At 49.1% G+C, this 21881-nt stretch overlaps 1 protein-coding gene across 1 annotated transcript; it reads right to left on the bottom strand.

Annotated features, from left to right (window-relative positions):
* Positions 1-1014: 1014 nt before the first annotated feature.
* Positions 1015-20174, bottom strand: tle3a (TLE family member 3, transcriptional corepressor a). The gene is made up of 22 exons (XM_076137465.1): positions 19688-20174; positions 19018-19186; positions 18390-18490; positions 18111-18174; positions 16699-16743; positions 12611-12673; positions 12278-12382; positions 10642-10671; positions 8418-8622; positions 8030-8037; positions 6382-6504; positions 6223-6273; positions 5944-6096; positions 5323-5455; positions 5018-5193; positions 4554-4627; positions 4206-4455; positions 3476-3723; positions 3205-3352; positions 2957-3107; positions 2682-2758; positions 1015-2358 (listed from the first exon to the last, which is right to left on the bottom strand). The coding sequence occupies exons 2-22, from the start codon at positions 19039-19041 to the stop codon at positions 2251-2253; spliced, it is 2337 nt and encodes a 778-aa protein (XP_075993580.1). The 5' UTR covers positions 19042-19186; positions 19688-20174; the 3' UTR covers positions 1015-2250.
* Between the last annotated feature and the right edge of the window lie 1707 nt (positions 20175-21881).

Genomic DNA, 21881 nt, shown 5'->3' with positions numbered 1-21881 from the left:
TCAGCAAAAGGCGACACAATGACCCCCCATCCATGTCCATAAATAGGGACTCGGAGGTACGACCCCCCCCCCCCCACACACACCCTCGTTTGATTAAGTGAGGAAGAAAACCGCTTGAGCAGGGAGCTTGAACTACAAATGCACACAGGAAGTACACACTTCAGAGATGTGGGAAGAGAAAGACCAGCCTTTAACAAATGAGCCCGTGAGAGCCGAGAACGGCGGCTGGCTCCATGCTGAAAGCATCCGGCTCGGCTTTTATAATCTAACAACAACATCTCTGAAGAGGCAGCTATATGAAGGGCTCACAGCTTCATGCATAGAGTTCTAAAAGAGCCTTGCTGTGGAGTGGAAGGACTGGGCCATTCAACTCATCCTGGCCAAAAGTACTCGGCTACCAAAAGACCACTTAAGAGATCTCAAGAGGAGTGTTTGCGTCATATTTCTGAAGTGGCGCTGCATAAAAACTCGCCCCTTATTGTGTCACTTCCAGAAGTGATTTCTGCACCGCCGTGATGACGGATGCAGCAGGAACGCGGTGGTAACCGACAGCGACTACAATCAGCCCCCGATGCCCTTTGACTTTGAAAGCTGAACCAACCATTCAAAAACGAATGCCAGCTCAGTAAGTTGTGAGGTAAAGCCCTCGCCGGACGCCCCTGGCAGCGTCTCTAACAGTCTGCACTTCTCCCGAGACGGCCGTCAACTCCTGTCTGGATGCATTTACAGCCATTTACTGATGCACCTCCGTTTACTGCCAGGGAGGCTGGGTGAGCGAGTCGGTACACGGCGGACATGAAGAGCAAGGCAGAGGCAGAGGCAGAGGCAGAGGCACTCTCTCTCTCCATGTACTGTAAGCGCAGAGGGCAGTGAAACCTTTCAGGTCAGAGCTGTGTGTAAGCTCAGCGTGTTCAGGTCCTGCACCACTAAACGATCCACTCTGCTCACACTCCCCCCCCCCCCCGCCCCTCGAGCTCAAACGACCTTATTTAAAACACACAATATTCGCAATGATTTTTTATATAAAAACAGTTTATTGATTTATCAACAACTGTCAACTGTACAATCCTTAGGGATGAGGACACGTGTATGCTACAGTCTAAAGTGTGTTTACGCAGAGACCATTCCTGTTTATGAGAAGACGTTAGTGGAATATTATGAAATACTGAAGAAAGTAAACAGCATACCAAAAAAAGTCAAATCATGGCTTTGTCACCTCTATGAGTGACGCCTGGCATATCAGTCACACAGTCAAACAGAAGGGCAGGTGTTCATTCTGATGACTACGGCTGAAAGCGCCTGGAGTGGAGCAACAGAGATTCACATAATACTCAAGTCAACCGGCTGAACTCAAGTCACTCTGCTGCGCCGTAAAAATCCATCAGTCCTCCTCCAGTTGTTAGTTGTTCCATTTAAATGTCATTAAAAGCCGCCAGTGTTCTCTGGCAAGTCTTGGTTTCAGAGTTTAATGTTTGCTGACCAGGTCCAAAGGCTCAAAGTAACTGGAAATCATGATTCTCTCCCTCTCCCAGTCTGAAAAGGGCATTCCCAGAATTCTCCATTCTGCTTAATTCCATGGGACAAACATCTGTGTTCTGGGTTACAGCAAATTGCAAAGAAAAAAAAAAGGCAGGGAGGGGAAAAAAAAAAAAAATCCAAATTAGATTTCCGAAAAGGTCATCCTGGACAATGAACATGAAAAAAGCAGAGGAGGGAAAAAAACTGAAATAGAATATCCTCTTACAAAGTCCTAATCTAATTTCCATTCCCAGAGGGGATAGAAAATCAAGGAGAGAACAAGAAAGAACCATCACAAGCGTAACTGGACACCAAAATATAAATCTATAAAAGGCCTTTTATTACTCCATTATGTACACTTTTCACAGGACCTCCAAGGAGAAGCTCCACAGCGAAGCGCCGCTTCCAGTTGTGTCACGGAACTTTATCTCCACATTAAAAAAGCAGAATAAAAAAAGAAATATCCAACAAACAGAAAAACAGCAAGACATTATTTTCTTCTGTAGCGCCTCGGGAGTTGCACTCGCTGTACAAGTGTTAGTCGTATGAGCCGACATCCAGAGGCACCACAGCGCCAAAGTGCCCTTCAGTCCGGCACTGCGAGGCCTCGTGCCCGTCCGGCCCCCCGGGGCCGCGGGCAACATCCGTGCTGTCTGTGTGAGGAAGGGTAGATGGAGGAAGAGTCTACTGTTCCTGAGCAGCAGCACGATCTGACCTCTGCACTCTGCCGCTCTAGTAGATGACTTCATACACAGTGGCCTTCTTGTCACCAGAGCCTGTCACGATGTACTTGTCGTCTGTTGATATGTCACAGCTCAGGACAGACGAGGATTCCTTGGACTGTTTAAGGAAAAAGGAAGATTTCAGGTTTCAGATTTGATAAAAAGACCAAAAAACATTTCTGTCTTGGATGAGCTATCCAGCTGGAGTAAATGTGAAGTTAAGTGAAGAAGATGAGCTGACTACAGGGGAAGATTAGATTGCAATGACATCAAGTTCTGGCCTGATGCCCCTCAGAAGACTTTTTTTGTGAGGTCAATAATTCAGTTTCAGTTTTCACTGATAGGAGAGTCCTGTCAGACAGCGGTCGCTGTGCCCTTCCTCTCACAGACGACTGTGCATACTTTTGACTGGCTGCAGACAGAGTGTATTGATTTGCATACCTGGAATATGCTGGCGCCGTAAGGAGTCCTCCAAGCGTTCAACAGATTGTCCTTCCCAGTGCTTACAAACCATTTACCTACAAAGGAAACAGCACAACAGTGCAATCAAGAAGTTATCAGACCTGTAACCTTGAGAAGAACACATAAAAGGCTTTCTGAATTTAACAAGGACGCCGCCGTTTCACCGCTACATCAGCTTGAATATGCTACGGTCCCTCCGCTCTGAAGTGCAGTCAGCATTCTGTCTGTGTGTGTGTCTGTGTGTGTGTTCATACCACAGTAGGCGAACTTCAAGGAGAGGACGCAGCTCTCGTGGAGGTGGAGCTGATACTTGTCGGGCTTTGTGTGGTGGAGCACTTCCACGTTGCTGCTCTCCATGCCCACAGCCAGCCATTCACCAGTGGGACAGTAGCCCAAGGAGAAGATCTGGGGAAACAGAACGGAGGAAACTGGCATGAAGCACGTATGCGTCTGTTATCTTCGCCTTCATCCTTTCATCCAGTCCTCGCTCACAGGGTCGTACCTGTGATGTGAAGTCGTGCTGCTGGAGCTGTCGACCTTCTCTCAGATCCCAGGAGCGGACGGTGTTGTCAAGACCGCCTGTCCACAATTTAGTGCCATCATGGGAAATGTCAATGCAGCTGGCTCCGTCTGTGTGACCCTGGAACTGCCTGCAATGACAGTTAGAGAAAGGAGACAACAGTTATCGGCTGTTCCCTTCTCTAATTACTTCCACAACAACATGAATGCTACGGGGCCACAGGCCACACGGTGTAAAGACGTGTTTCTCTCACCTGACTAGAGTCTGGTTGTGGAGGTCCCACACGGCAATGTTCCCGTCGCTGCAGCAGGAGAAGCAGACCTTGGCGTCGGGGCTGATGGCGAGGGCGTAGCACGCCGGGGCCGAGGAGGTGAGCTCAGCCTTGATCCGGGGAGTCTGAGAGGCCAAATCCCAGATGGTGAGCGTGCTCGCCTCCCCTCCCACGATCAATGTGCGGCCGTCAGGAAGCAGCTTACAGGAGCGGATGTAGTTATCCCTGTTCTGTTGCACAGTGGACACAGCAGATCAATACTCACATGTTCAGGGCAGTGGAGCTGCAGAGCGTTTTAGGAACGGCTCAGAGGAGGAGAGGAGGAAAAACTGACATCCTAATAAAACAACCAATGGGCCTCAAAACCCAGATTCCTGTTGTGCTCTGGACTCTTTGTAGCTTTCAGCAGCCACACATTCATGTGGCGTTTAAAGGAGACCATGTTTGGAGCCTCAGATTTCAGTAAATTGCACTTGCACAAATAAAATAAATCTGAATTTAAATGACATTTAGAGGATGATGCAGCTTAGTTTCCATATACAAGCGTTAGTTACATAACCACATTTCCTTCTTGCCTCAGACAGTAAAGGTTAAAGCATCATCTGTATAAACTGTGTGTGCTATTAGCTGTCAAACTGTCCGTGGAGACGATCAGACAGACTCAGAGGTCAGTGTGAGAATGTAGTGCAGGTAAATCAGCGGTGCTCCTCACCAGACAGTCCAGCTGGGACACGGGGCTCTTGCTGCCAGGTTGGCTGATATCCCAGATTTTGACACAGCCTTTGCCACCGGTGTAGACGTGGCGCGTGGGGTTACTAATGGTAACCGCACACACCACCTCGCCGTGGCTCAACGTGTTGATCTGACGAGCGTGGCGCGGAATACCGGGGCCGATCAGGGCGTCGGGCGGGAAGGGCACGGGCTGCATCTGGCCGTCGGCGCTGACATGGAAGGAGTAAGCCCTGCGGCCAAACACGGGGAGGTGTTAGTGTTTGATGTCAGCGGGGTTACAGACTCCACCGCTACGCTCTGCGCTTCTTGAAATTTGTGAGACACTTACGGTTTGCCACCAGAGAGGGATGTGAGGCTGGCTGGAAGGCCCGGAGCTCTCATATGGGTGTGAGGATCAAACCCCTGAAAAACAACAAAATGTCAAGATCTCCAGAAAACCAGGCATCATGTTTTGAGCTGCGAGCCGTCAGACGCTAAAGGCTGAGATCAGACAGACACGTTAAGAAGCACAGACACCTGAAAGCTTTTCCCCCCTCGCGGCTTCGATCCCGATGATATGTTTGTGTACGTTTCTGTGGGAGGCCTTTAGCAGTTGCTAGGCAATGCATAATTAGCTGTCAATCACTTGAGCGGTGACACTAATAAATACAATCGGCAACATTCAGGTCATGGATTGTAACATTTTTGTAGTCGACAATCCAGGTGGAGTCGATGGTTCACAGTCAAAGCGTAAAGAATGAGTTCAGTCTGATCACAAATGTGTCTGAATTCAAATGGAGGGAGGGGCGTTACCATAGGGGCGCGTCCGTACGCTGCGGCTGCTGCGGCGCTCATCTGAGGGGAGATGTGCAGGCCTGCGTACACACCGGGACTCGTCAGGCCGCCGTTCATTTCATGATGGCCCATCATGGCGAAGGGGGTGGGGTAGGAGCCCGCGATGGACAGAGGGGTCCGCAGTGCTGGGGCTGCTACGGGACAAGACGGCAGAGAATGTGAGACGTGACACGGCGAAGGACAGAAGGATAGAAAGAGGGGAGGGCGGGGGGTCGCTAAAGACTCGCCGGGTTTCTAGACCAAGAACAAAGAACGGCACTAACCGAGAGCCTCCATGCCTGGTGGCTTGCCCAGGATGGGCCTGAGCCCGGGCGTGGAGCTGGTGCCAGGGGTGGGGGCGTCGTTGCGGGGGGTGGGGGTGTTGGACTTGAGGCCAGGCGTGGAGGATTTGTCATTCTGTCGAGGGAGGGGGGGAAACAACACAACCAGCACAATCACAAACCCAGAACCCAGACTGAGAATCTGAGAGCCGACCCGGTTTGATCCAACGGGACTCCTGACAGCCCGCACAGTCCTGCACAGCTATGAACTGCTATTTATTATAAAACCTATTACGGCCACAATGGAGATTTTTGGGCCTTTTTTTTTTTATCCCCTTACTGCTTTGGCTTAAATCTTTTAGCAGAGCGAAGAGGAAAAAAACCCTGGAATAGTTAAATACGTCCAGCTATTAACAGACGAGACCTGACTGATCCTGAGGCGGGACCATATTATCCCTGACATTTTAGTCCTGCACTCAGAGCGCTGACAGCCTGATAATCCAGTGCAGAAACATCACAGATTGTATTTGCACACACACACACACACACACACACACACACACACACATCCCTCTGCTCTGCCTCACACTCTGATCTAAACCCCGTTCTGTTTGCTTCTCTTACGTGACTGAGCTCCTTGGCCTTAGAGGACGGGGTGCTTCCCGACGACGCCACCGAAGCCGGGCTGTTGGGCGTGTCTTTCTTCGGGGGGCGGGGCTTGTCGATGCCGTTTTCCGGTGGCGAATGGGCGGGGCTTGCCCGTGGCGTGGCGGGGTCCTGGGAGGGGGGGGAGGGGAGGGGACACACACAAGCAGCAGATTGTGACATTGTGGTTTATGTAGCATAGCGTCACCGCTGCACACAACAATGCGGCCTTTAAGATCTCACGGCGACGGCGCTCACCTCATTAGACACGTCCACCACCAGATCGTCGCTTTTCTCGCCATCGCTGTCCTGTAAAGTTAAAGAGCGAGCGGGAAAGAGTTTAATACGTTTAATGGACCTCTTACCAATGAATCATTACATCATCGGAGGCTAATGACCACAAGCAGGGCCACTTACATATCTGCTCATGCTGTCCTTCTCCTCCACTTTGCGTTTCTTGGAGTCCAGGCTGTAGTCAGAGGAGCTGCGGTGCTTCTCGCTGGCGGTGCGTAAGCTTTCCGATGGGGATATCGAGTTATTCTGCAAAGTGAAAACCAAACACGGGCTTTATTACCGTTTCTCTATCCGTGGTAAAGGGGAGCAGTGAGTCATTCATCCGTCGCATGTTCACAGAGGACGCACTGTGCCAATCCAAACACTAAAAACGCCTCATTCACACAACTATGGATGCCACAGACTCTTTAAATGCAGCTGCAGGCCAGAGCCAAACAGTACCCTGACACAAGCCAAGGCCCGTCTCACACACAAGCCTGTCCCTGGCCACACAACAGAATGGGCCGTTATCTGAACTGAAAGAGGGGGGGAGGGCTTGTTTTCCGAGCCGGGCTCCCTCCTCCTCGTAACCGGACAACAAACAGCCTCACAGGGACATGAGCAGTGTGTTGTGGCTGAACAGAGGGCCTTTTCTCCAGAGTCAGTCAAGCTAAGCGTGAGAGAGAGAGGGAGGGAGGCAAGAAGGACAGAGAAAAGGAAAGAGAGAGCGAGAGAGAGATAGAGAGGGAGAGAGGGGGACAGTGTTTTGTGGGCACTGATTGCCGCAGCGTGCTTGGGCACTATGTCAGCACAGGCTTTGAGCGGTGATAAAGAAAGAGGAATCTATATCCTGCCAGTGGGCACGGCAGTGTGGGACTGACTGGTGCTTCTTCACGGAGCCCGCCTGCCCACACAAGCTGGGACAGCTCACTCCAAACGCCAGCAGAATGGAGGAACCAGGCAGGTGTCCAGCAGGCTTTCACACCAGTTTGCCGTTTGCCCACAAACTGCCAAGTTTTTGCCCGGTTTCGCTCCGTCCCTTCTTCTGAGAACCAAAGCGACAACATGGACCGAGTCAGCGACAACAGCCCAGAGGAGTTAACAATGGGCCAATGGACTAGCAGTCTGGGCAAAGGGCCACAGTCTGCATAATGGCTGACCTTTAAGGAGATGCTTAGCGTGACTCATTAACCAAAGTCACCACTCTGCTATCAGATGACCTGAGACAAGAGTACAGAAACAAAACAGGCCAACTAATCGCCCCAGGAGTTCCTTTTCTTCAGACATGGCTGCACCCATTCAGCCGGCCGGGCCCACAGAAACACAATCTCACAGGCCCATCACAAGCCATCAGAGATCGCAGCCATTCAAATTAAACGCTTTAGCAGCTCCCGCCAGGCGGGCGGAGACAAAAGGAAACAAAAACAAAATTCCCCCATTTGTGTTCATAAATATTCATGGTGAGCCAGGAGAGAAGAAGAAGCATGAGCTGGTAAACAAGAGAGACGGTGGAGGGGATCAGATCAATCCTTTAAGAAGGGGAAGTCCAAGTCTTTCTTTAATTGTGGTGAAACTACAAAGCTTCTAATCTCTCCAGCAGTGATAGCACTCCTTTCCCCCTCCGGATTAAAACGCACAGGTTTTATATTCCAAACATCATTTCCAATTCATGGTTTTACTTAAAGCAGATAACAACTGTTTAGGAATTCATCTCCAGCATGCTGTCAGAGAGGAAGAGTTCTTACATTTGATGCAGAGATGAAAATGTGAGGGATTATGAAACAGCACTCACCGCGTTCTCTGTGAGGCAGGAATCACAACGCCGGCCGAGGTGATGATGATAAACCAAGTGGAGCAAAGAGAAAAACAAGACAGTTAGCATATCATAACAGATGCAGGGCACAAGGCCCTCTTATCACTGTGCTGGAGCGGCTGAATAGCTTATGCAGTCATGGACTGGGAATGTCCCAGCTCATTACCCAGACAGAATGTGAACAGACAGGACGCGCTCCTCACCTAAGCGCCTGAGGATTCTGCACCGCACAGTCTGAAGCACTCAGCACTGAACTCGCTCTTTATTTCTCATCTATTCGAGTGTCAAATGGAATCACATTGACCTCCTGTTCTTCTAAATACGCTGGAGCAGCAGGTCGTATCTGATTGGTCACTGAGATCCTCACCTCTGTGTTCCAGATCATGGTGGTTCTTCTCATCCTTTACGGGGAGATGGGCCTGGCTTCCCAGGGCACCCAGAGCCAGAAGCCCTGATCCGGCGCCCGTCACAGGAGGGATCCCGGGCGGCTGCAGGCCTGAGGGGTGGGGGGGTAACTGCACGGGCGGCCCGTGGGCGGCGTGGGAGAGGTGCTGGGCCTGGAGCTGCTGCTGCTGTGGGTGCAGAAGGAGAAAGACAGACAAGACACCGAGTGGGTTGAAGGGAATAGCGAAGGAGACACTGCAGACTTAACACGAGGCTCATCAGTTAAACCCAAGATGATATTAGCACATTTACACGTGCGGAACTGTCAGGATCACAGAGCCGATCCCCTCGCTGCTATTTCCATAGCAGAGGAGGGCGGCATAAGCCCTACAAGCTGTGCTGAGGAGAGGAGAAGTTATGACTAATGACTCAACCGCTCAACACATGGAAGGCACGACACACACACACACACACACACGCACGCATGACAGCCAATCACACAAAATTAGTAGAACACACTCGTTAGAACTATGAACAATTGGAATACCTGTCACACTTCATTAATGTTAAACAGCAAAGTTGAATCCAACCACGGCGTCTAATCCAGATGAGTCACACAGAGAAAACAAGCAGGTTTCCCCCGCAGCAGCAGCACCGAGCACAATCCCAAACCTGCTGTAGCAATCAAACTAAACAACTGCCTGCGTTTACTCCCCTTACACACGCATTCCTTCATTAGCAGAACATGAATCATTTGTACGCTGAAACGTTAAGACACTGAGTGAAGTATGTGCCAGAAGCTGACACACACACACACACACACACACACACACGCACGAGTGTGTGTGTGTGTGTGTGTGTGTGTGTGTGTGTGTGTGTGTGTGTGTGTGTGTGTGTGTGTCTGTCCGGAAGGCTGCTCTAGGAGCCAGAAACAGGGGTCCCATGCTGGCACTCAGTCAAGCCTCCAATATTCGCCATCAATATTTGAAAGGCAGGAGGAAATGGATGGGAGTTAAAAGCCACTCAGCATGGAAGCAGGCAGTTTAAAGCAAGGTTAAATAATACTTAGCTGAGACACCAATAAAAACATCTGCAATTTATTACCCGTCTACAAGCCAGCTGAATAATTCAGCTGCTGTAACAACATGCGCCTCCTTTCTTTTACAAGACCCGACTTCAATGAGCGACTATTTACGGCCATATCCAGGAAATTAGGTGCTTTATAATGGGGAAACACACACACACACACACACACACACACAACACAATGTGGTGAATCTGGTTGAAATACATTAACTCAGTATGAAACAATAAGACGGAGGATGCTGACATGCACACACACACAAACACACACGGCTGCACTATGCCCGTACATTTACAGTCTGGGGGTTAAATTTAATGACCTCCTTTCTTCATTATGTATCAGCGTCACCGTCCCAGTAGGTGGGGTGGGATAGATCGGAGAATAGGTAGTGTGTGTGTGTGTGTGTTTGAACTTTACGCAACCTCATGTTAAACTCCTCAAGGACATATTCAGTCAATTTAGTTAAGGTAGACAACAATGCAAGAAGGGAAGAAAGAAAGAAAGAAGGGAAGAAAGAAAGAAAGAAAGAAAGAAAGAAAGAAAGAAGACAGAAAGAGAGAGAGAGAGGGAGAGATAATATGTCCATGAGGGAAATTAAGGAGCCAGTTCATTGGCGAGGGAGAGCCATCCTTGCTCATTGTGTGTAATGAGGCACTGATGGGTAATATGCATGGCTGATCAGCAAGAGCTCTCATTAGAGGGCCGTAAATGAAGACAATAATAAATAAAGAAAGGAGAGCGGCCTTTTCCCTCTAATTTAATATTCTCAGATAAAGACCTACTCTCTCGCCTCTTCTTCTAAATCTCTGTGCGAGTGCGGCGGACACACACACACACACACACACACACACACACACACACACACACACACACACACACACACACACACACACACACACACACACACACACACACACACACACACACACACACACACACACACACACACACACACACACACACACACACACACACACACACACACACACGGAGGAAATCTGCTATTTTCTCTGGTGTAACAGGTTAAAGTAAGTGCTGTGTGTAGCACTTGAGGTTGGATAAGTGCCGTACGACATGCACATGCCCCTTCAGTTCACACACACCGTTCCATTATGCCACTGACCATGAGAGCTGGGAAGCCGGCTTGTTGTTGCTAAAGAAGGAGGACACAAGAGTTGTCAGAGCTTCTTCTTCTCTGATAAAATACAATTCATCATGTTCTAATGAAAATCAAACTTCACTTGAATGAAACAAAGTCAGAATGTTATGAACTGATCCAGGTCGCCACTAACGGGTGAACAGTGTGTCTGAACTACTTCTTGGCCGACTTAAAGCATTAGGCGTCTTCTATATCAACAGGAACCATCAGCAGTCAGATTCATCTGAATGCACGCAGCTGCCCTACTTGCATCCTATTAATGGGACCTAAGCCGCATCAATAAGGCATGCAGCCGACTCCTGGATGCTGCCCGTCTGCCTGGCACGCTCTTTCACCCCACCTTGCTTTACAATATGCATGAGGGCTTTGGCATGCCTGCAGCTCCTCCTCGATGAATAACTAATGGGAAGGTATTGGTAAAACATAGCTACGTTTCCACCTCCTCCTCCTCCGACACGAGCAACCGGCCCGGCTCCTCTGGTGGAGGTCTGGCTGCTTCGCAAATTAGATCATTATTTGCAAATAATGAATCGCCAACAAGTGCGGTGATATTATGGCTTTACGCCGTTCCAAAAATAGCAAATCACGCACAGAGGAATTCAAATTAACTTTTCTCATAAACAACTGCACGTCTGCTTTGTGTAATAAAATGTAATAAAGCATCTGCTTCAGTCCAGCAGTTGGAAACGAGCTTCCTCACCATCACCACCATCTCCAGACACCCATTCAGAAAAATACTAGGGAGCAATTATAATGAAATGAAAGGTCAACAAGGGGGCATTAATTGAATTTCAATATGTGCCTCTAGTCATCAAGTCAGCTATTTTGACCAGACTCTTGTAAATGCAAAACAGTCCGCAAGAGTAAACTGGAGTAATAAGATCACTGACAGCGTGAGGTTGAAACCAATCAGTTCAGTAGTAAAGGGGGGGGGGGGGGGCTGGATGCAGCTGATCAATGAGGAACAGATGGTGAGCTGCAGCTGTGATGAACACCATACTTCACTGCTCAGTGCTGCGGTGTGCACAAGTCAACCTGCATGCACACCAGAGCAGCGGCGGCCCGACTGCTGCGTCTACGGTCTGGGCTCGCTAGCTCGCTCGCTCTCTCGCAGCGCTGGCTGTGTTCCGCTCGCCCTCTGCCTTTTAATTCCCACAGCTATCCAGGTCAGCAGTGAGGGATGAGGCTCCTCGTTAGAACCATAGCCAATTAAAGCCATGCAGGCTGCGCAGGGGGACCTGGAGAGCTCTCAGGCTTGCATTTATAAACACACAACAAGGCAGCCAGGATACCGCAGAGACCCAAAACTGGACCCGCACACCGGCTACGCCACTCGTGCTGTGTGTGTGTGTGTGTGTGTTTGTGTGTGTGTACATTTTGAAGTCGCAGCCATAACATAAATTATTAGATTCAGTAAAAATAATAGAGAGGCAAACCTGCACTTTTAACCTTAGCAGATAGAAACATTCTATTCACTTAACAGTTCAGCTCTATTAGCACTTGGAAAACAGAGAGGTACTACATGCAGCTAGTGATCATGTCATGTGCAGGTTTGCCTATAGCCAAGGTCAGATAAAGGTATAAAAGGGGGTATACACACGGTGAGAGGCAGATTGGGAAGTCCACGTACCCCGATGATGGCATTCAGCTCGGTCATAGTCACCTGCTTAGCCCGCTCAACTGCCTGAGCGACCTGCTGCTGGTGCTGAGGGGGAGACAGACAGAGAGGGAATATGCTTAGTAAGACACGCCGACATCCATCACACATTTAATATTCATAGCACCGCCGCACTTTCACAAGTACAACGCACGCACAATTACTCAAAATGGCTTAAGCGTGAAAATCTAAAACACAAAAGGCAAAAATAAGCAGGAGAACACAACAACAAGTGGCCGAGTCTGAAGTGATGGAAGTGCAACTGTGAACACTCACCTCTTGTGACAGGAAAGGCATGATTTGAGCTAAAATTGCGTTGAGCCGTTTGGCAATCTCCGTCTGGAAAACAAAAGAGGAGCAAAATGAGACGGTGAAGTATGAAACAGTGAGTTCACATAACCCCGCCTTTAATGTTTACACCGATTAAGTCAATTACTGCGGCAATCAGAACTGCTTGACTCAACATCCTCTAAACAGCGTGATATTGACATTTGAAATATTTAAAACATTAGGAGAGCCCAGGGGGATAGAGCACAGCTGTGCTGAGAGTGCACTCCATGCTAAACGGATATGAGCAGGCAGAGTGCTGCTGTGCTGAGAGGATCCTCTCCCACTCCGCTCTCCTTTCCCTCAGCTGAAAATCTGCTGTCCTGCAGTTAACCTCAGCGCTCAAACCGCACAGGCCACACCCAGGAAGTAACCAGACTTCACTGTTTATTTACATGTGACACCGGAGCCATTAAGCGGAAAGCTGAGGCTTGAACAATGTTAACAAACCATAATGACCTCTAGGGTAACTCACCTCAAATCTGTGATCAATACCATTAGAAGGCAGCTAGCCGCCTGTAAACGCGTAAAGAGTCCTTCTCTTTCCTAGCCCGTGCTCCATTGCTATAAAATTGGCCGTCCCAGCGCTCTCTCAGCCTCTCATCCATCCATACAGCACAGCCTCCATTATTTTGCCTGTCTACCAACTGCCATGGCAACGGCTGCAGCCCTATCTTGCTGGGATCATTATGCAAATGGCACCTCTGCTTGACCGTAACAGGCTTTAAAATCATATTACGTGCTTGGAGGCAGGTCATTAAATTGAATTTTCAGCCTGTCGATCAGATGAACACAGCGAGTGAATGGTGGATAAAAAAGAGCAGCGAGGGGCAGCGGGAGGGAGGAGAGAGAGCCGCCCTCTGCCCAATAAAAATACTGTACAGCTACTTTGACCCGCCTGAGATGAGACAACAGAAAGTCTCCCAGGTTCAAGCTCTGCACTGGGAGCAGAGGAATAACAGTGCCAAAGCTACATCATCTGTGGAATTTATGAGCTGCAGTTCAACCCAGGGCCACTGCAGAACACAAACACATCACAGGGATTTTCTCCGATTTTTCATTTGGACCAGTACACACAATGTACTTTGCAGACCGCCAGCTTATTTATTACACATGGCAGAAATGCCAGGCCGTTTTGGCAGCCAGACATATTACCTCTGAACACAGCCGCTGAGATTGGAGAGTAATGTCCAGGCGAACCAGAGCCGCTGACCCGAGCTGCGACACGGATCGCCACTTAGTCCAGCCGGCCAGCGGGACAAACAACGTGCTGAAGTAGAACTATCATATGAAAGAAATAAACCCTGGGACCAGAGGGAATGTGTGCGACGCATATGGCTGCCACAGTCTGGGAGATAACGGCTCATTTTCGGGGCAGATCAGAGAGACGCTGAACTCCAGACTCCTCTGATGCACAATAAATGTGACTTACAACCAATAAAGTATGAAACCCTATGAAAGGGTAGATAAAAGGTTTATGGGCATTAGTATTAATGCAAAGTAGTAAGTGCTCTAGTAAGAGCTCAAGAAGCCCTCAGAAATGGCTGGAAAGCTGCAGAGCTTATATAATCCATGTTTGTTGAGATAAGCCGTGTCAATAGCAGTCGGACATTTGACAGAATTTGTGAGAAGGCCTTGAGCGCTGGGTTTATTCCTCCATAGCTTAATGTCATGGTGACAGCTGGCTGGGAGGGGTCAGGAGGTGGCTGATCCCCCAAACAACTGGCCGCCTCTACACTGTCACTACACAACAATAATAACAAATACATGGGAAAGGAATCAACTCGGATCACCGCTGTCAAAACAGACACGGTGCAGAGCCGGGAGAGAGAGAGAGAGAGTTCTTTTTGTTTTTTTTGTTCTGCCGGCAGATAAAAATGGAGCTGTTGTCACTTTAAGTAGATGACAGCCGGGCCCTTGAGAGGCCAGCTTCGCGCTGCTGCTGCACAATTACAGGTACTCGTACCTGTGTAGCACCACTTTAAGAGCACTCTCAGGCCAGCCTGTCAATGGCGTGCAGAAAGGCATTTGTCTGTTGTTATCAGCAGTGGGGAAAATGGAGTGAGACGTTGATGAGTAGTAAATACAGAGGAAAGGCAACGGGAGGCTCTGCTCACATGACGCATATCTATTAATAATACTTGACCAGGCAGATCTAGAGGGCCTCCAATTGTCCAAAATGACAGCCAGGTATGTTTTCTGATCTTCTCAGAAAGAAGAAAGGGAAGCCCACTGGAGTCTCACCTACACCAGGACGCATTGAGCCGAGGAGAAGCAGAGTCCAGACTAAACTGATAACTGGCAGCTGAAATCACAGATATTCTGTCCCGACCGAGGTCAGAAGCCTGTGTGGAATGAAGGCCTGGACTATGAATAAACCTCAGCATCTGGCAATCCTCACAACAAATCAAGAGTGAAACCTTAGATTGATTAAAAAAGTGACATAAGAATAGCAGAAAACTATTCCTGCTATTATAAGCTGCATGGGTCAGGCAGACACTCAACACACCCTGGAATTATTACACTGCAGTAACAAGTCCCACAGGACTGATAAGAGATATGTGAGCAACGATCGCCGCGAGGGCCAGAATGTCTCCGACCACTTTTCACTACATGTGTCTTTTGAACCCTGCAGACAGTCTGCTGGCTGACCGGGTTTGCTTTGGCCCCGCGTACGGCCAATACTTTACTTAGCAAATGATTCCCCGCACCATGGGGTCCATGTTTATGTTACAACTACAAGTAACAGCCAGAAGTGCACTTCACCAACACCTGACCCACAGGGGCCTGTTGGAATCGAGCACCAGAGGACAGCAATTACAGTTATTAGCTGTTCGCTTCGACGAGATGTCACGTTGGCCCATCTGAGCCTCGCTGGTGTGCATTCTAACATCTGCATCACGGCCCCGCACGGTGATGAAACAGGCTCTGTTAGAGGAGTGGATCTCCTCACTACAGAATAAATCTCCTGGCAGGAAAATAATATGCCTGCGTGCATCCAATAATCCGGCCCGGCCCTGGCTGTTAACCCCTCCCCGCCTGCTCCTCCCCGTCCCCCCGCCCCCCTCCCCCGACTGAGCCTTAAGCTGGGGGAGCAGCACGGATGGGGCCCACACTGTTTGCTCACAAACACGCCGTTCAGCAGGTTAGGGCCCCACTGATGAATTATTCAAGCGCTTCCATCAGCTCTGTTGAGGTTCCTGATAAAAGTCAGGCGCTAAAATGGATCAGTCGATTAACCTGTTTACACAGAGCAGGGCTGTTGCCCCTCCCCCCGGCCCCCCCCTGCCCGCCCTATTCCTCAGCTCATCTCCTCCCTCCAGGCTCCCATCCCCCCTCTTGTCCTCTTGCCTCTGGTTGGCGATAAGTGCCTGACAGAAGCGATCAGAGGAGCCCGAGCCCTGACAGACATGCGGCAGTGTGACACACAGCCGAGACGCTGATGGATCACCCCCACCACTCCAATCCGCCACGCCGCTGATGCTGTCATGAACCAGGCCAGGCGGTGGCAGGAGAAGGGAACGCCACACAGGTTTAAGAGCGCCATGCTGGGAAATGTGAGGATCACCCGCTCAGTCTCAATCTGTATCTCCTCAAGCGGCGATGCGATTGGTATTTTAAACTTGACCATTTAATAATGATTAGAACACAACGAGCCAAGAAAGGACTTTTGACCCCCGGTGTAATTACTGCTTATTTGTAAAGGAGAATAGTGCCTGATCAGCAGTCCTCTACCTGTAATCATTAAGGCAAAGTAAGCCTGCCAAAGTCTACCTTTAATCTTATCAACGTGTTGTGAATACTCCTGTCTTCAAATCACCGGCACATTCCAAAGAGAGGTGAACAAGGATTGCATATGAGGCGATAGGGGTTGCGGCGTTGCGTTCTGCCTGTGCAGTGGATCCGTGTGTTTACAGCTTGTTATCAATGTTCTGTTCAGTTCACAGCATGCGAATGAGCCGTCCCAGGTCTGACATCACCCCTGACACGGTGGAAAAGCACTGAAGTGAATAAATGAAGATAATGACGGTGCCTACCTGTTTGTGCATTTCGATGTTCAGCCCGTAGGACATCTCGTAATACTGCAACCAAAGCAAAGTGGTTATCTTTAATATGCATCCATGTAATCACAAGAAAACACATTTCTATGATCATTATAAATGAATTATGATGCTGGTGATGGTTACACATTCATAACTGAGCTGACAGTACATCACATGGTTTGGTGCAACATGACTGACGGGTAAAAGCGGCGGAGCCTCTGTAAGGCAGCGGTGATAGGATGAAGATCAGACACGAGGAGGAGAGGAGAGAGCAGCTGACAGAGAATATACACTCTAAGTCAATAGCTTGTTGTCTGGTGTAGGCTCAGAGAGGAAAGGGTTAGATTTATTGATCAATATCTTAAACCCTGAGATCTCCAGGATGTCTATTTACTTAGCGTAACGTGATTGCTCAACACTCTTGATATTTGGAGTCAGGTCATTCTGTCTGGCTGAAATGTAATCCGTGGAGCCCACAAGTGGCAGCCAGGGCAGAAATGGCTTTCCAGTCAGCGTCTATTTGATGAGGCCAATGCATTATTCAGTCCATTAGCTTCTTCGAAAATTACTCTCAAACAAGAGAGCCATTCTGTCTGAGATCAGAGCCCCAGAGCCGTAGAGCAACCTGACACCCGGTGCTGGCTGTGGGATACTTCCCTACATGTTTACCTAACCTCCTCCCTGCCAGGCCGACATGTTGTTTTCCGGAGAAAAGAATGTTTAACTTAAGCCTCATCTATTGGTTTAAGTCATCCCCGGTGTGTTTACCTGGGACAACACGAGCACACTGACTACAGAGGAACCTACTGATTGCATCATGTCTGAGCTGAATTCCTGTGTCATAGGCACACCTATGTTTTTCTAAGTAGCTGCCAAAATACAAGCTAATAATTTAGGTTTACACAAACACTAAGGTCAGTTTTAAAACAAGCTGAACTGCAGTGTGTGTTTCTCGTCCTCCATTTTGTTTGCCGGCGGTGCATTTTCCCACACACTGCTCCGGCCCTCCAACATGGGCTCACACCTAATTTATGGCCATGCATATGTCTGAGCGTGGAGTCTCCTAGGAGAATAATCAGATCAGCACACACAGAGGGCAACACTGCAGTCATTGACCCTTGGAGATCAGGGTAGCACTATAATGGAGCCTCAGCCCACTGCTGCCTGCCTGCCTGCCTGCCTGCCTGCTTGCCTGCTTGCCTGCTTGCCTGTCAGGAAGGGTTCCTCCGTAACAACCAGCAACGCCAACCCCCCCGGGGGCTTTCACAGGCCTGTACCTGACACTCAACCTGTCCTAACCAGCACGCAGGTAATCACAATAGCCCGTCTCGCTCCACCCCAACTGGATCTTCCACAAGCCTTGCAATTTGGAACCATAATTGCTCCCTATTGTAACATAATCTTACCATGACATAGTGGCGCTGCATCTCCGTCTTCTCATTGGCCAGCTTGTCGTACTCCACCTTAAGACTAAAATAGAAAACAAGGTGTCAGGCATCTCGATCGCTTCAATAACTCACTCACTCTTAACCCCTTGACAACAGTGTGGCGGGGATAAAAACAGCAGGCTTTGTTTCACTTCTGCAAAGGTCAAACAGCCAAATACAAGCCTTAACTTATGCCATTCAGGTGCAAACGAGGACTCTGTCCCGCCTTCACAGAGAGACACAGGGCGGAATCCTTACCTGTGATACTGGGCTTGCAGGAACTGAAATTCGTCTTTAATCCTGTCACAAGACTCTGCTACAGTGAATTTGAAGCCAGGCTGGCCGGGCTGATGGGGAGCCTGGAAGAAGGTTAGACAGGCACATCAGTCCAGCTACAGTGACAAGGTTTAATTTTCACTTTCTGCATTGTGTTTCCTGCTGTGGAGGGGGAGCCCAGCGGGTCACATATCAGTCTACTTGTCTCCTCTGTAGTGGGGGAGAACAGCGAGGGAAAGAGGCGGCTCTACATGAGCTAACACCACACCAGGAATTCATACTTTCATACTGAAAAATGAAATCCAATTCTAAAAATAAATGAAAGCCCCACATGTCTGTGTTCTCTTCAGCACAGTCATATGTTGTTGTATGGCTGAGTAAACATCTCCAGGCACTAAACCATCTGCATCCATTTACCACTAAGTGCATATTCTGGTGTACCATAAACGCATCGTGGATATTACAGCGTACAAATCTGACGAGTTGCATTAAAGGGAGCAGAGAGGCGCGATGCAGAGCAGAGCAGAGCAGGTTCAGAGGGGGAGAGTAACAATGTCAGGATGAGTGTCAGAAAACACGCCAGATATAGTACAGATCAGGCGCGTCTTACCGGATGTCGGCCTTGTGGATACATCTTGACACGTATCCTTTGTTTATATCTCCAGTGTTCAGGTCCTTTAGCGAAACGGGATGAATGTGTTTCACAAGCACGCCAGGCTCGCCGGGCGAGGGGAGGGGGGCTCGCGATAATCCACTGATGAAAAACGACGCGGTTTAACCTAGAGAGAAGCAAAACATACAGGGAATAAAATACAGTTTGTCATGGTTTGGTAATAATACGTTTAAGGCAATGAAACTGCGCGTAATGTTGTAGTCTGTCAGAGAAAATGTCCCAAAGCGCCGCCGGTTCAGAGGTTCCGTCTTTAATGACCTTATTCGGTCAGTGGTCAGAGCGAAAGTCGATACAAAACAACAGTTAAACTGATGCTAATGTACAATACGGGGGAAAACACGCGATCCGCTCCTCTCCCGGCTCATTCATGGACGATCACATGCGGTACATTGGGTTTTTTTGTTGAGGAGTCTAATCTTGACTGATGTTCGCTAAATGGCCCAAAGCCGCTGTAGGACGTCTGCAGGGCCGGCCAGAGCAGAACAGACAAGCAGCTGCTCTTCCTCACCTACTGTTGGACTCACACACACCGCGATGGAAGCGGCGCCGCTGCTGCTGCCGCTCTTACGCCCCGACAAGAAACCAAACAGCGCTGCTAAATACGTACCAGTGCGTCCGGAGCGTCGACTCGACTTTTAGTTTCCCCTGGAGCAAAAAAAATGTCAAAAATAAAAGAAAAATCAGTAGCGTGCAGTAGTAGAGTTGATAATCCTCCCTAATGTAACGTTACGGTGCGGCGGACGCGGATCTCAACACGCATCCTCTCTCCCGCTCCGGAGCTCAACCCAGCCAGCCTCAGACCGGAGAGCAGTTGGGAGAAAATTTGGTGCGGTCGGGCTCGATTAAACTACTTTATTCTCCGCCGCGAACCTCCGAGGAATGCGCGTCTTTTGTGGCTGCTTAATCCTCAAAGAAAAAAAAACCATATACGTTTCCCCCAAGTCTTCCTTCCGACTCGAAGAGGGTGAAGATTCTTTAAAAGCGTAACATGGTCCTCTCCACAATCTCGCATTTCCCCCCGTTGTCCAGCTTTACCCCGGTTGCCACACACAGGCAGCAGGGCTGAACTGCCGTGAAAGCGCCTATCTGTCCAATCGGATTACGGGGAAGGGATCGGGCCACATCTGCCTATCGGAGAGCGACGGCCCCACGTGGGGTGCAGCGATACATGACATCATCCCCGGATCCACAAGGAATCATCGTCCGTCCCACCGTGTACAACAACAACAACAGACATTGATGTGCCGCCCGTGATGTATCCCGCATTTTGACAAACGGGAGCACAAATCTACACATCCGCCCATTCATTCGGGTGTTTGCTCCCGTTACCCCTTGAATAAAGTTGATCATGTTTTGGGTGAGACCACCATCAGGGCGAGAAGAGAGAGAGAGAGAGGGAGAGAGAGAGTGGCGTTCTTGAATGCCCATCACCATACATGGAGACGGGGGGAGAGCTAGTTTGTGTGGCGCGTCTATGAAACGCGAAAGCAAAGTTACGGTTGATTATCCTAAATAACGCGCGACAGGAGGAATATTCCTGTGTTAAACTCCCCCAACACACCGTGAAGGGCAACAATGATCCCCCCCCCCGAATCGATCGACGCCATCCAGCAGCTTGTACGAGCCGTGCTGGACGTAAAGTAGCTCGGCGTAGGTTTGTCGTGATTCCTCTCGTCTACCTATCAGCATTTGTGCGCCAGTGGCACTGCGGGGAGAGAGAGATGATTGCTTTTGTCTGATATGAACATCAGCCATGTCTGAGCTCTGCCTCTCCGCCTTGTTTTGAAGGCTCAACTCCACCCCACGTGGGCTCCTGCTGCGGCTTTAAGGCCTCTCGACCAATAGGAGCGCGGCGCACTTACTCGCCCGCTTCCCATTGGCTGCTGCGCGCCGAGCCTGTCATTCACGGAGCTCTGTTGTCAGTCAATACCACGAGGGGTCAAGCGCTGACAAATGCCTGCGCTCCTCGGTCCTCTGCCTGTGAATAGAGCCTGGAATGGCTGCTTAATTAGCTTCGAATGGCTTTTCTCTCCAGTTCAAACAATCTGTTACCACCACGTGGTAATGAGAGCCTACATTAAACAAAGGAAGAAAGGAAGCATGCAAACAGTTGTTACATTACAACCTGTAGTTTTCCTTTACATGAGGGACCTGCGTACGATGCAGACAAAGGAAGCTTGTTTATTACAAACGTCCATCCACATATTCTGACTGTAAACACGGTTGAAAAACAAACATGGACGCTGTGCTGCTGGGGTACTGGCGGTGGTGTTAAACAGGAAAGAACAAAGAAGACAAGATGCCTGTCCACATGTGTTTGTTGTGATGTGATGGGTATAAAAGTGAAGCTACTTGCTGTGATTAAGTGTCTGATAGCAAACGGCATAGAAGAACAGGCTTGTTATGTTCAGTTATACACGTTTACAGCCTCTGAATTGGCAAAGGAAATATGGATTTGTGGATCTATATCACATGGTGCCAATAGTCTGCTGATTCTCTCCCAGGCACAGCACAAGAACAAGCAGCCCTGTTTGACTGGAGAGTGTTGCTTTATAGGACCCATACGTTCATTTTGCCATGCTGAAGTTGGAGCATTCTTGAGATATAATGCATTTACTTTGAAGGGACCTTTAGAGAACCCTGAATTAAACACATTGAAACTCCTTTAGACGTGATTCTACACGTATTTAAAAGTTTAGTTGGATCCAAATCTATTCATAGTTGCTTCAGTTTTCATTATGCCTTTGTATACTGAAACATCTGTGCCTTTTTACATAACGCAGACAGAATGAAGCAGAGAC

Source organism: Genypterus blacodes, unplaced genomic scaffold, assembly GCF_046128005.1.
Source record: "Genypterus blacodes isolate CSIRO-AG114 ecotype Tasmania unplaced genomic scaffold, CSIRO-AGI_Gbla_v1 ptg000015l_1, whole genome shotgun sequence".
Classification (NCBI taxonomy): Eukaryota; Metazoa; Chordata; class Actinopteri; order Ophidiiformes; family Ophidiidae; genus Genypterus; species Genypterus blacodes.
This window is presented reverse-complemented; position numbering and strand designations above follow the sequence as displayed.

Excerpts from the sequence above, each read along its gene's own strand:
- tle3a (XM_076137465.1), bottom strand. The coding sequence starts at position 19,041 with ATGTATCCACAAGGCCGACATCCG. Across the intron at positions 5,194-5,322 it reads ACCAGGCATGGAGGCTCTCG|CAGCCCCAGCACTGCGGACC; the intron begins GTTAGTGCCGTT and ends CTTGTCCCGTAG. Across the intron at positions 4,456-4,553 it reads TCCCTCTCTGGTGGCAAACC|GGCTTACTCCTTCCATGTCA; the intron begins GTAAGTGTCTCA and ends GTTTGGCCGCAG.